The sequence below is a fragment of the Apiospora phragmitis genome (genome assembly GCF_038363925.1).
Source record: "Apiospora phragmitis strain CBS 135458 chromosome Unknown utg000006l:1.0-5683423.0:1.0-5690449.0, whole genome shotgun sequence".
Taxonomy (NCBI): Eukaryota; Fungi; Ascomycota; class Sordariomycetes; order Amphisphaeriales; family Apiosporaceae; genus Apiospora; species Apiospora phragmitis.
The window spans coordinates 3,155,859-3,168,795 of NW_027117404.1; the positions used below are offsets into that span (position 1 = coordinate 3,155,859).

Consider the following 12,937-nt stretch of genomic DNA (forward strand, 5'->3'; position numbering starts at 1 on the left):
TTAAGAAAAAAGGTGCGTTTTCCCGGTAAATATAATATACGGAGGGATAACGTAACCGTATAATCCGACGCTTTAAATAGTTATAACCTATTCCCGGTTTTTTTATTAAATTACCCTAGGGTTTTTATATCGATTAAAAGTAGTTACGATTATTTCGAACGAGATTTAATTTATAAAAAAGCCGGTTTTATTAAAGCTATAAATATCCTCTTTTTAAATCTTATATTTATAAATTATAATCTATATAAAAATAAATTACGCGTAATAGACGTCGAGATCTTTATAAAAAACTCTTTAATAATCGATTCTTCGATTAAAACGCGTCCGGAAGTCTAATTACCGTCGTATAAAGCTAGAGGCTTAATTAATACCGACGCGTCTCGCGTCGCGTTAATAAAATAATTAATTCGCTATATTTTTAATATTATTTACTCGAGGCGGAAACGATCGCGAATCTAGATCGATTATATATCGTACGAATAATTACTTTTCGAAATTTATAAGGTTTTATATTAACGATTATACATCTCGTCGTGAAATATTATCGTAATACCGGTAACGTAAGGTTATATAAGGGATATTATATGTTTATACTATAGATTATACGCTTAATTTAAGGTTTTTTTTAAAACGCTTAAAGTATTAATTATATATCGCTCTCTTTTTATTAACTTATTATTATAAATAGTAAAAATATAAAAAATAAAATATAAGTTATAAAGAATTATAAAAAAGTGTTTAATTAAACCGTGGATTACGTTACTCTTTTAAAAAGTAAAAACGCGATACTTCGAAAAATAAATAAAATGCTTAGCCGGCGCCGCCGTAACAAAAAAACGGCTATAAGATAAAGGATCACTTCGTATATAAGTTAAAAAAGACTTATAGTTTTAAAGAAATATTAATAAATAATTATAAAATAAATCGCGTCGAAAGAGTAGTTATACAAGGACGTTTAAGACACGCTTATAACGTTATAAAATCTACGGAGAGCCCGGGTATAATACGCGTACTTATTAAAATAATATAGAAACCTTTAAAAATAATAATTATTAATATATTTAATTAGTTTTAAACGTTATAATTTAATTAATTTATAACTTATAAAGCTTAATAATAAAACGTACGCAGCTTATTTATATATATAACTCGCTTATAAAGTACGTTATTTATAAAGCGACTTTTTATAATTAAATTAAATTTATATTATAAATATCGGATTTTGCGTCGAGGTTTAATACCGTAGAGTCGGTCGCTTAAAGTAGCTTAGGGGACGTTATACACTTTCGTAGTAGCTTTTTAATTAATTTAATTTAAACCTTCTCGCGTCGCTTAAATTATTAAAACAATACGATCTTTTTTTAATTAGATCGATATTATAGTTATAAAGATATTATATATTAAAGTCTAATTATATAAGTTAAAAAGGTGACCGATTTAATAATATAATTAATTTAATACTAAACTACGTTATATATTTATTATTTAATTATATTAAATACACTTTTAAACTTACCCTTTATTTATTAAATAATTAAATTTATAATATCGTTTATTTTTTATTTTAATACGATTAATATATAATTAATATATATACTTAATTAATAACTTATTAATCTATAATAGTTAAAAATAGTAAATATATATTAAATAATAACCGCTTAATAATACGAATCCTTTCTTAATATTTTTAAATAATAAATAAAATAACATAAAAAATATTTATATAAAGAGTAAATTAAATTTAAATATATAAAGTGTTTTTTTAAAGTAAATATTTTTATGTTTTAAGATATAATACGAGAACTTATTACCCTTTTTAAAATAACGCTTTAATATATAATAAAAGTTATATATATATATTTAATTTAAACGTTTAATAAAAAGTATTAAAAAACTAGTCTTATTTATATTAATAAGTAATTATATAAAATTAATTTAAACTCTATATTTTCTTAATTTTAATAAAAAATTAATAATTAATTAAATCGAAAATATCTAAGCTTAATATTTATTATAAATATAAACTTATTAAAAAATAGTAAAGTTTATTTTTAATTTTATATATTCTTAATATATATTTAAAATAAATTTAAGAATATTTATAACTTTAAATAAACTTTATTTAATATAATATTATTAGTTTTATTTAATAATAAGTATATTTTATATTTATGTTAATACTTATTTATAGATGAATTAATATTAAAGTATTATTACTTTATATAAGTATTTTTTAAACTTAATTTATATTTAATTATATATAATATATCTTTCGAATATATATATATATATATATATATATTAATATAAATAAATTATTTTATAATATTTTATAAACTTTATTAATATTAAATATTAATAAAAATAGTTTAAGTTTATTAATATTACTTTTTAAGTGATATAATTTAAGTTTAAATATTATTTAAACTCTTTTTTTATATTATTAAAAAAAGAATTTTTTAATAAAAGTTATAATTAAAATATAAACTTAATTTATTAATGTATTTATTAATATATAAAAGTTATTTAATACTATATAATTAACACTTAAAAGCTTATAAAACTTATTATATTATATTACACCTTTAATATTTAAATATATTTTATATATAATATAATTTATTTTAATTTATTAAATAATAATATTTATTTTAATTTATTATATAATAATATTTTTATAATAATAAAATAAATTTAATATTAATTTATATATACGCTTTATATTATAACTATATAAATATATACTTAATATAAAGTTAATATATAGTTATATAATTTAAAAGTGGTAAAAACCGGTCCTTAGCGTCGATAACGCGATCTTAGAAGTGGTGGGACACCCCCCTACAGGTGGTGGGTACTGTTTTCCCGTTGTTCCTTCCATCATTAGGGCATTTCATGCAATCTGGCACGGCGGGTCTCGGGCTACGCGGCCCCGTGGTGAGGCACGGTTGCACGCCGAGAAGAATTAAAATTCAGGCGTGTTTCGACGTCTCCTTTTTCTGGAATAATTTCATTTCGTTTTTGCATCTAGTTCGCGCATTTGCCTTATTTTTTTATATTGTTTCTATTATTATTGTTATTATTCTTTCGTGTGTTTTTTTTCTCGTTGCATGCATTGAAACCGCCTGGAGGAAAATATGGACCGGCGACCTACGGAAAGAGAAGATCCCTTCTCGTCCGACTCCGGCCCTGCTCATGAAGCTCCTCCCGGGTATCGGCCGGGCCGCACTGATACAGCTCAGTTGTCAACGTCACCGTCATCATTCCGAGGACACGGTGCTGAGAAACCATCGACATGGAAGGTCGTCGCCAAGATCCTCCCCAGATGGCTGATGATCGTCGCCGTCGCATTCTCCTTCTACGGCGTCTTGTATCATTACTCGCACCTGCCGGTTTTTACCAAGACTGATAAGCGAGTTTTCAACGGTTTATCCACAGGAATCAGCATAGGTCTGGGTGTGGCCGTTGCGAGCAGTCTCGATGGCATGGTTGGCGATTTGCGATGGTGGATCCTGAGCCGCCGGTTTCGTTCCAGGCACAAAGTCGAGAGCATCTTGCAGGCCGACAGCATGGTATCTCTGCTGAAACTGGCCTACCGAACGCGTCGCAAGTCCATACACACTGCCGTGCTGCTCTGGGGGCTCGTGATTCTCGTAGTCGAGCGCAGGTGACTTTCGTCCAGGGCATATTACTGATTCAGACTGAGGTAAACAGGGATCGCAAGTTACTGTGGCCTCAATAGGTCTATGTTACTCCACAGACACTGCCGAGAAGAACCCTTTGATGGAAACAGGTAAGGTTTTCATTCCGAATCTGTCTTCCATCCAGGCCGGAGATATCGTAAATGATACGACTACGTCACTTGGGGCACAGCAGTACATGGCCAACAAGTAAGTCACTCGGGCGGGCATCCCTGCGGCCATGACAAACTTCAGTCGTTGGTAGTGAGCTAACGGGTATAACAGTTTCGGTATCATCTCCACTGCATCCAAGCCTGGTAATAATTTCAGCGACATCCACCAGGAAAGGACCATCGTGCGCCCTGGAGATCCGTCCACGTTCTGCGAGGGTTCTGTGTGCCGCTATGTCTTCAAAGAGTTATCACTAGATCCTGCACAGCCAGACGGCGAGAGTCTTATTTCGGTCACCACGACAAGGACGATCGATGCTTCGACAACGTGCAATGCCTGGCCCGTCGTCTCGGGTGGCGAAGGCAGCGAAAGAAGCATCTCCGTCGCCATGCCGCAAGGTAATAGGGATGTATCGATACCTACGCGGATCGGCACGAATGCAACAATTTACATGACCGATACGACCCAAAACTGCGGCGACGGCTGCACTCTACTCTCCGCCTTTGAAGCATCAGCCACGGCGCCGTGGTACTATCAATGCAACGCAACAGTAGGGCCGGTAACCAACGCCACGCGGCCGGAGCACCAGGCCAGCAACGAGTTGAGAACCCTGATGGCGGACTCTATTGCGCTGCAGGGCTACGCCGCCTCTTCATTCGCCGGCGATTCCGAGCCCCAGTACCAGACATACCCCTCCGAATCCTTGTTTGGTAGGGCAGTGAACGGTGGTGCCGACCAAATGGCGCAAATCATATCGCGCTTCACCATCGGTGCCATGGCCGCTTTCGCCGACAACAACAAACTGATCCAGGTGGACGGCGAAGCGCCTCGGCGCGGAGTAGAGCTCGATTTGACGCACCCTGGAATCATTCTGTTCTTATTGCTCCTTATCATAGGCATGACTTTGTTCCTGGAAATTTTCATGGCTGTTTGGGCCAACCGCGTGGTCATACCCCCAGATAGCCCCCTGGCGGTGGCTCAAGTGCTGCGGGAAATGACGATGAACCGCCCCCGTACCCAGCTTCGATCGTATCCGACATCTGATGGCAAATCGTTGACCGACAGGAAAGGAGAGCCGTTGTGGAGGTATCGATGTACGCCGATGCCTGGTGTTGGCATGTACGATTTATACATGGAAGGGTCCGTCTCAAGGCACAATGCACAGGATGAGATAGAGATGACCGGAGCCTAATCAATCATCGGCAAGGAAAATAGTATGCGATATCTCGGTAATAAGAATTCAGAAATATACCTGTGCTGGCTGTGCTTAATTGACCGCTTGGGTCAGATTGCCTAGAAGTGTGTGTGTGAGCTGGGAACTTTCGCGGCGCATTGGTATCCTTCAATGCTTCAATTCCTTTCAGGTCGCAAATCGGAGAAGATCCGCACCGTAGTGGCCTTGCCATGCGCTAATTGCCTGGGACTGGGGCCCCAAATTCAGGGTCCAATAAGTAAGGCGGTTTGTCAGGGCACCTCATTGGAAGGGAATAGATAGTAAACGCTAGTGCCCCCATCCTAACTACGTCGGGCTGCCATGTTCAACAGTCCACACACTTTCCGTGACGCTCACGGCAGTTGAGTTGACAGCCCCATCAGGCCGTGTCCTTGGATTGCGGATTGGCTGGAACCGCCCGCATGCAGTTGCTCGACGGTCAGCGCCATATCGGGCCGAGCCACGTTGTTGGATATGGCTTATCATCCCAGACACCAATAGTAATGGGTAGGCCATATTCACTCACGTCGGATTTCGTACCTACTTCTTATGCTAGCACATCATGTCCTTGGGGCCTTGAATGGGGTTCTGGCAAGTTTTTGCCGCGCGCTATGATTTCACAGACGCAGACTTCGCTGGTCGCTAGAGATGGTAGCCAGAGTGCTAGGCCACCGCTCGTCGCCTCTCACGACGTCGCTGTGCCGCGCATCCCATGAGCACCGTTCCACGTGTGAGTCCGCGTTCTTGCCGCGGCGTTGAGCCCAACCGGTCATAAAATGCCAACGCAATTTCCCATTACAGGCGTTACGGCTGGCTGCGACCTTTGCGGCATCGTCGCCGCCGTCGGCTAGTCCGCCTGCTAGCTGTGGGGGCACGTATCAGCAGCACAACTTTTCCTTACAGGCCGGAAGGTGGCGGTGATCTCGAGGCAGGAAACCGAGGTGGGTCTTTTTCCCAGTATCTCGTTGCAGACTCCAGACTGCTGGTTCACGCTGGCCATGGCTCTTTCCGACGACGAGGCGCTGAGCCTAAAGGAACTGCCCTCGGCCTGCGGAGAAAGACAATCGGTGCTCGTGTATGGGACCGCCACGGCAACGGGGCACTCTATCCTGCCAGATACTGAAGCTGTAAATACGCATTGGTGGCCTTTCTTTTCCTTGAGGCGGTTTCAAGAGGGGCCTTACCATTCCACGCCGTCGGTGTAACATGGGCCGGGGAGATGCAGCAGTTGGTTGGCGGCGAACTGACCCGCCCTCATCATCCGACAGAGGTGAGCGTTACAGCACAGCAGCCATGATGGGTTGCCGTGATGGCCGGATTGGGTCGCTCACAGCGAGGGGAGATAAAGGGATGCGAACTAGTGGTCCGAATAACTGCTTAGTCACCCCTCACTTAGCGAACCCAACCAACAAGTTAACACGGGTCAAGTTTGCGTTACATTCAACTAGCAGATACCTCTTGAAACTGCCAGACTGCCTCGGCTTCTTCAACCGTGCAAGAGTCTCTTCACCTTTCCACCCGTCTCGGTGGCATTCATCGCCTGGCTCATACGATGTAGTTCTATGATTGGGCACCGAGAGACTGGCAATCCCAAGCCTGCACCAACTGTCGGCCCTGAATACCAGCTTCAGTGTGCAATGGCGTAACACAAGAATTCAGATATGATCATGGGAGGTTATGTCGCAGCTGTGTTGGTGCAGGGGCTCGAGGGGAAAGGCAGCGGGTTTGGAATTATATAAATAAAAAGAAGTTGGTCAGTTTTTCGGTCAGTCTTTATCCTCAGATGGTCAACTGCCTGGAGCTTGAAGTGAAGTCGCAACAATGAACGAGCCTATAGCAATCATCGGCAACGCATGCCGTCTTGCCGGGAACGCCACCTCACCTTCCAAGCTATGGGGACTCCTCCAGGACCCTGAAGATGTCCTCCGGGAGATCCCCGATGAGCGCTTCAGTGCCCGGGGCTTCTATCATCCGAACAACGCACACCACGGTCATCCCAATGTTAGCCATGCGTACACGCTGAACCAAGACGTCGCCAAGTTCAATGCCGAGTTCTTCTGGGTCAAACCTGTCGAGGCTCGCGCGATCGATCCCCAGCAACGCCTCCTCATGGAAACCGTTTACGAGGCCCTCGAAGATGCCGGCCAGCCCATGAACGCCCTCCGTGGCTCCGACACCAACGTATACGTCGGCGTCATGTGCCAGGACTACGAGGCCATGCTTCAGCGCGAGTTGCAGGACATTCCCACTTACACGGTGACCGGCGTTGGGTGCAGCATCCCGTCGAACCGGTGAGTCCTGCTTCTCCACAGTACACACGCAAAACTAAGTACATTTCTGACAGAAGAAAAGTCTCTCTTACTTCTTTGATTGGCATGGCCCTTCTATTACCATGGATACGGCGTGCTCATCTAGCCTGACCGCCATCTATCTGGCGGTGCAAGCGTTACGCGCGGGCGAGTCTCGCGTGTCTGTTGCGTGTGGCTCCAACCTTCTGCTGGGTCCCGAGAACTTCATCGTGTACAGCAAGCTCAAGATGCTGTCGCCCGAAGGCCGTTGCAAGATGTGGTACCACGAAGCCAACGGCTACGCCGGTGGCGACGGTGTCGGCACCGTCATCCTCAAGACGCTTAGCCACGCCGTCGCCGATGGCGATGACATCTACTGCCTAATCCGGGAGACGGGCTTGAATCAGGACGGTGCGACAGCCGGTATCACCATGCCGAGCCCCGACGCCCAAAAGCGCCTTATTCGCAGCACCTACAAAAAGGCCGGGTTGAACCCCGAAGTCGAGGCAGACCGTCCTCAGTACTTCGAGGCCCATGGGACAGATGAGACTTTCAGAATGGTCCAGCAAGTGTACGCATGCGACTAACAATACCCCGTTTTCGTTATTGTTGTTAAGGGACACCCGCCGGTGATCCTGCTGAGGCCGAAGCGATTGCCAAGGCCTTCTACGGCGATAAGTTGGCGAATCATCCTGGAGTGAGTCCAATTTGTGTCGGATCGATCAAAACGGTACTTGGGCACACCGAGGGGGCAGCAGGCGTGGCAGCCGCGTTGAAGGCTTCACTAGCCCTGAAGCACGCCGACATCCCCCCTAACCTTCTCTTTGAAAATATTAGCGAGCGCGTGATGCCCTTCTATGAGAACCTCGAGATCTCAACTACGCTCAGGCCCTGGTCAGCTACCCACGCAGGTCCCCGACGTGCTAGCGTCAACTCCTTTGGTCTCGGAGGAACGAAGTAAGGTAAATGGTTCTCCTGTTCGGGCCTCATGCTGAGCTGATGATGATGATGATGATGGACTGACGACGGAATTTGCAGCGCTCATGCGATCCTCGAAAGCTATGAAGCTCCCAGCCGAATCTTGCCGCTCCAGCAACACGCCACCACGCTAACGGCTCCTTTCGTCCTTTCGGCATATTCGGAGAAATCGCTGCGTAGGAATCTCTCCGCCCTCGTGGAGTACCTCGCGGGCCATCCAGGCGTGGACGCTCATGACCTGGCTTACACCTTGCGCTGCCGCCGCTCCCTCCTTCCGCAACGCATCTCATTTCACGCTGGCTCCGCCAACGACGTAAAGCTCCAGGCTGCAGACTTGCTGAGCGATGCCAGCGCGCCGCCCTTGGGCGTTCGCGCCCTGCCCGCTTCTTCCCCGATCCGCGGCGCGGCGCCCAAGATCAAGATGCTCGGTGTTTTCACCGGCCAGGGTGCGCAGTATGCGCGCATGGATGCCGAGATGTTGGAGAAGGTACCGGAGGCTCGTCGCGTCATGCGCGAACTAGAGTCGCACCTCGCGTCGTTGCCCGAAAGCCCCAGCTGGTCACTGCAGGCGGAGCTGGTGGCAGATGCTGGGACGTTCCGAGTCGCAGAGGCCGCCATCTCGCAGCCGCTGTGCACTGCGGTGCAGATTCTGGTGTTGGAGCTCTTGCGGGCTGCCCGCGTACGGCTGGATGCGGTGGTGGGCCACTCGTCCGGCGAGATCGCCGCAGCCTATGCCACCGGCTTCTTGACGGCGCGTGATGCCATGGCCATGGCCTACTACCGTGGTGTGCATGCCAAGCTGGCGGTGGGCCCCCGTGGCTGTCAGGGTGCCATGATGGCTGTGGGCATCTCCATGGAATATGCCCAGCTCCTCTGCGAGGAGGAGGGGCTCAAGGGACGAGTGAGCGTAGCCGCGTGCAACTCGTCCTCCAGTGTCACCATATCCGGAGACGAGGACGCCATCGACAGCCTTCGGGTCATGTTGGAAGACGAGAAGAAGTTCTGTCGCAAACTGCGCGTGGATACGGCGTATCACTCCAGACACATGCTGCCGGTGTTTGGGCCCTACGTCCAGTCCCTCCGCGCAGCAGGGGTAGCTGCCCGCGAGCCAGGCTTAGACGACGACAATAGCAGGTGCTTGTGGTACTCGAGTGTATACAGCCAACCGATGATGCTGGGCGGCACGCATGTCCCGTCGCTCAGCGGTGCGTACTGGGCAGAGAACATGACCAAACCCGTTCTCTCTCACCAAGCCATGAGCACGGCCTTGGCCGCGCAAGCATACGACATTACCATTGAGATTAGGCCGCACCCCGCACTCAAGGGGCCTGCAACCCAGATAGCCCAGGAGATGCTCGAGAAAGCGATGCCTTACACTGGCACCCTGGCGCGGAATATGGGAGCCGTAGGGAGCATGAGCGCAGCGCTGGGGTTTCTTTGGACACGACTGGGAGAGGCCACCGTCAAGCTCGATCTCGAGCAGTATAGCCGAACCGTGAGCGGCGGTGAGGCCCCGCAAGTTAGAATCCTAAATGGGTTACCTACGTATTCCTGGGACCATGACGTGAGCTACTGGAACGAGTCTCGGAGGTCGCGCCAGCTGCGGACGAGAAAAGGGGTGCCCCATTCCCTGCTTGGCGACCTCTCGCCTGACAGCGCGCCTCGCTCGCTCGAATGGCGCAACCTCTTCCGCCCCAGCGAGATGTTCTGGCTCGACGGACATCGAGTCCAGGGCCAGATTGTTTTCCCGGCTGCGGGCATCGCGTCGGCGGCGTTTGATACCGACAGGCATCTCGCCTCGTATGCCAACCCGATCCGGCTTCTGGAGCTGAACCATCTCAAGGTCCACCAGGTTTTGGTCTTCAACGACAAAGATGCCGGTGTAGAAGTCATGTTCCGGCTGCAGCGCATAGAAAGCGTCTCTGCTGATCACTTGAGGGCGGATTTCGTCTTTCCTGCCGACCTGGGATTCGACGAGTTGACCCTCACGGCCACGGCCAGCGTGGAAGTGTTGCTGGGCGAGCCCTCGCAGTCGGTTCTTCCTGAGAGGCGGCCGAGGCCTCCTTATACCATCTCGGTGGAAAAGGAACGTCTTTACCGCTCCCTTTATGACCTGGGCTACCACTCCAACGGGCGTTTCCGTTCGCTCGATAAAATGCAGAGGAAGCACAGGTTCGCCACGTGTCACATTCCATTTGGGCGCGCCATGCGGGAGAAAGCGAGGAAGAAGAAGAACTCTACGTCCATCCCACCGAGCTCGACGCCGCGTTCCAGAGTATCATCCTGGCGTACGCGTATCCGTATGATGGCCAGCTACATATTGTGCATCTTCCCACCACCATCAAGTGCATCCGGCTGAACCCGGCCCTGTGCGGCGGCCAGAGGAGGATGAGTGACGAGGAAGTACCGACGGATGCTACTGTGTGCGCGATTGCAGATGGTCAGGGCTTTACCGGTGATTGCGCCGTCTACTCTCTTCGGGATAACACTTCCTATGCGGCGATCCGGGTGGAGGGCTTGACAGTCCGGCCCCTCGGCAACATGACGGCCGCCGACGACAGGAAGGTCTTCTCCAAGATGCATTGGGTTCCCAGCACACCAGACATGGGGGTTGCCTCGGTCGATACTGCGCCGACTGAGGACGATAGGGGGTTCCTCGCGGTGCTCGAGCGAGTTTCAACCTACTATCTCCGCGAGTTTGACGGCCAGGTACCCGCAGAAGCTGCTGCACGACAAGAACCCCACGAGCCACTACCTTAGCTACGCCCGGCATATAACCGAGCTGGTAGCGCAAGGAAGCTTCTCGTGGGTCCGGGAAGAATGGCAGAAAGACACGCTAGAAGACGTAGACCGGGCCACCGAGCCCTTTCGCGACGTTGTCGATGTCTGGATCATGCACCTCGTCGGCCGGCAGATGCCGCGCGTCTTCCGGGGCGAGACGACCATGCTGGAGGAGTTCCGGGGGTCCGGTCTGCTGGACGAGTACTACGCCCGCGGCCTTGGCTTCCAGCACGTGTGCAGGTGGCTGAGCCGCGCGCTCGTGCAGATCTACGACCGCTACCCGCACGCCAACATCCTGGAGATCGGCGCCGGGACGGGGGGCGCCACCAAGAGCATACTGCGCGCCCTGGATCGCAACTTCCTCCACTATACCTTCTCCGACATCTCGGCGGGCTTCTTTGAGAATGCAGCGTCTGTCTTTTCCGAGTTCAAGGACCAGATGCTCTCCAAGATCTTGGATCTCGAGACAGACCTGCTCCAGCAGGGGTATATTCAGGGACACTATGACATCATCGTCGGGTCTCTGGTTGTTCATGCCACTGCCAAGCTGGAGAGTACCATGCGCAACGTCCGAAAGCTGCTAAAGCCGGGTGGGTTCCTCTTCATTGGCGAGGGCAGCCACAACGGTACGCTGGACGGCTTCATCCTCGGGCCGCTGGCGGGATGGTGGTTGGGCGTGGAAGAGGGCCGGACACGGACGCCCTTCGTAAGCAACTCGGAGTGGGACCGCATCTTGAAGGCCACGGGCTTCTCGGGCATCGATACGGTGACGCCCAAGGACCAGGAAGACGTCTACGGCGTTACGGCCTGGATCGCACAGGCCGTCGACGGCCATGTATGGTTCCTCCGCAGCCCGCTGGATGTGGACGTGCCGCCCGAGACGCGCCAGACCCAGAAGCTTGCCATTGTCGGGGGCGGGACAGTCAAGACGACACAGGTCGTTGAGGAGCTTCGGTCTCTACTTGGCTCATACGTCGCTCACCTACGCGTATTCACGACGTTGGACGATGTCGAGAACGACTTCACGGGCGCAGGCTTCGCCGTCATTTGCCTGGCAGATCTCGACGGGCTCGTTTTCGACGACGTCCAACCAAAACGATGGGACAGCTTGAAGACCATGTTTGGGGAAAGAAGGACACTTCTCTGGGTGACGAGCGGCCGGGAAAGCGGCCAGCCGTATGCGAACATGACGGTCGGCCTCGGGCGCGTAGCTCAGCTGGAGACGCCCGGCATGTGCTAACAGTTCTTGGACATCCCTGAATCAGACCAGGGCGATGCTCGGCAGATCGCCACAACATTCCTACAGTTGCAGTTTGAAGCACCGCAGCGCAGGTTCGACCTACTGTGGACGGTCGAATCCGAGATGATGGTGGACTCCCATGACCGCCTCCTTGTCCCACGCCTTCGCCCCATATCGAAACTGAACGATCGGTACAACTCGGCATTCCGTGCGGTACAAAGCAAGGTGCATACGCTGGAGTCGGTTGTTGAACTCTATCATGATGATGTAGGCTACCAATTAAAGGAGTTGCCATGACACGGCAAGCCAGTCAGCTCAGAAGATACGGTTGAGCTGCGCATTATATATTCACTTCTTTATGCCATTGACACGCCAGTCGGCCATAAGTTTTTGGTCCTCGGAACCGACAGGGCCAATGAACAGAAGAATTATGTGGCCCTGATTTCTTCATTGGTTTCCACCGCCGTCATTCCGGTAGACGACGCAATACCCTATGACCCGGCTGGTTGGGCCGATATTGCCATCATTTCCAATGTAGCAGCTTGCCTAGTAGCGATAGCTGTCTGCGATCCCCTTTTCATGG

The 12,937-nt window shown here is 48.5% G+C and overlaps 4 protein-coding genes across 4 annotated transcripts; 3 read left to right on the forward strand and 1 right to left on the reverse strand.

The window, feature by feature from the left end:
• Nucleotides 1-3,140: 3,140 nt before the first annotated feature.
• Nucleotides 3,141-5,046, forward strand: PG994_006238 (uncharacterized protein; the record flags this gene model as incomplete). Its single annotated transcript, XM_066857647.1, has 3 exons — nucleotides 3,141-3,647; nucleotides 3,718-3,893; nucleotides 3,969-5,046. The coding sequence occupies 3 exons, from the start codon at nucleotides 3,141-3,143 to the stop codon at nucleotides 5,044-5,046; spliced, it is 1,761 nt and encodes a 586-aa protein (XP_066716916.1).
• Nucleotides 5,047-5,684: 638 nt separating this feature from the next.
• PG994_006239 (uncharacterized protein) lies at nucleotides 5,685-6,067 on the reverse strand (the record flags this gene model as incomplete). Its single annotated transcript, XM_066857648.1, has 2 exons — nucleotides 5,685-5,930; nucleotides 5,969-6,067. 2 exons carry the CDS (start codon nucleotides 6,065-6,067, stop codon nucleotides 5,685-5,687), a joined length of 345 nt encoding a protein of 114 aa, XP_066716917.1.
• An 821-nt stretch (nucleotides 6,068-6,888) lies between these two features.
• PG994_006240 (polyketide synthase) lies at nucleotides 6,889-11,093 on the forward strand (the record flags this gene model as incomplete). The annotated part of the gene is made up of 6 exons (XM_066857649.1): nucleotides 6,889-7,358; nucleotides 7,877-7,926; nucleotides 7,973-8,312; nucleotides 9,267-9,484; nucleotides 9,743-9,838; nucleotides 10,495-11,093. 6 exons carry the CDS (start codon nucleotides 6,889-6,891, stop codon nucleotides 11,091-11,093), a joined length of 1,773 nt encoding a protein of 590 aa, XP_066716918.1.
• Nucleotides 11,094-11,226: 133 nt separating this feature from the next.
• Nucleotides 11,227-12,354, forward strand: PG994_006241 (uncharacterized protein; the record flags this gene model as incomplete). The annotated part of the gene is made up of 1 exon (XM_066857650.1): nucleotides 11,227-12,354. One exon carries the CDS (start codon nucleotides 11,227-11,229, stop codon nucleotides 12,352-12,354), a length of 1,128 nt encoding a protein of 375 aa, XP_066716919.1.
• Nucleotides 12,355-12,937: the final 583 nt, after the last annotated feature.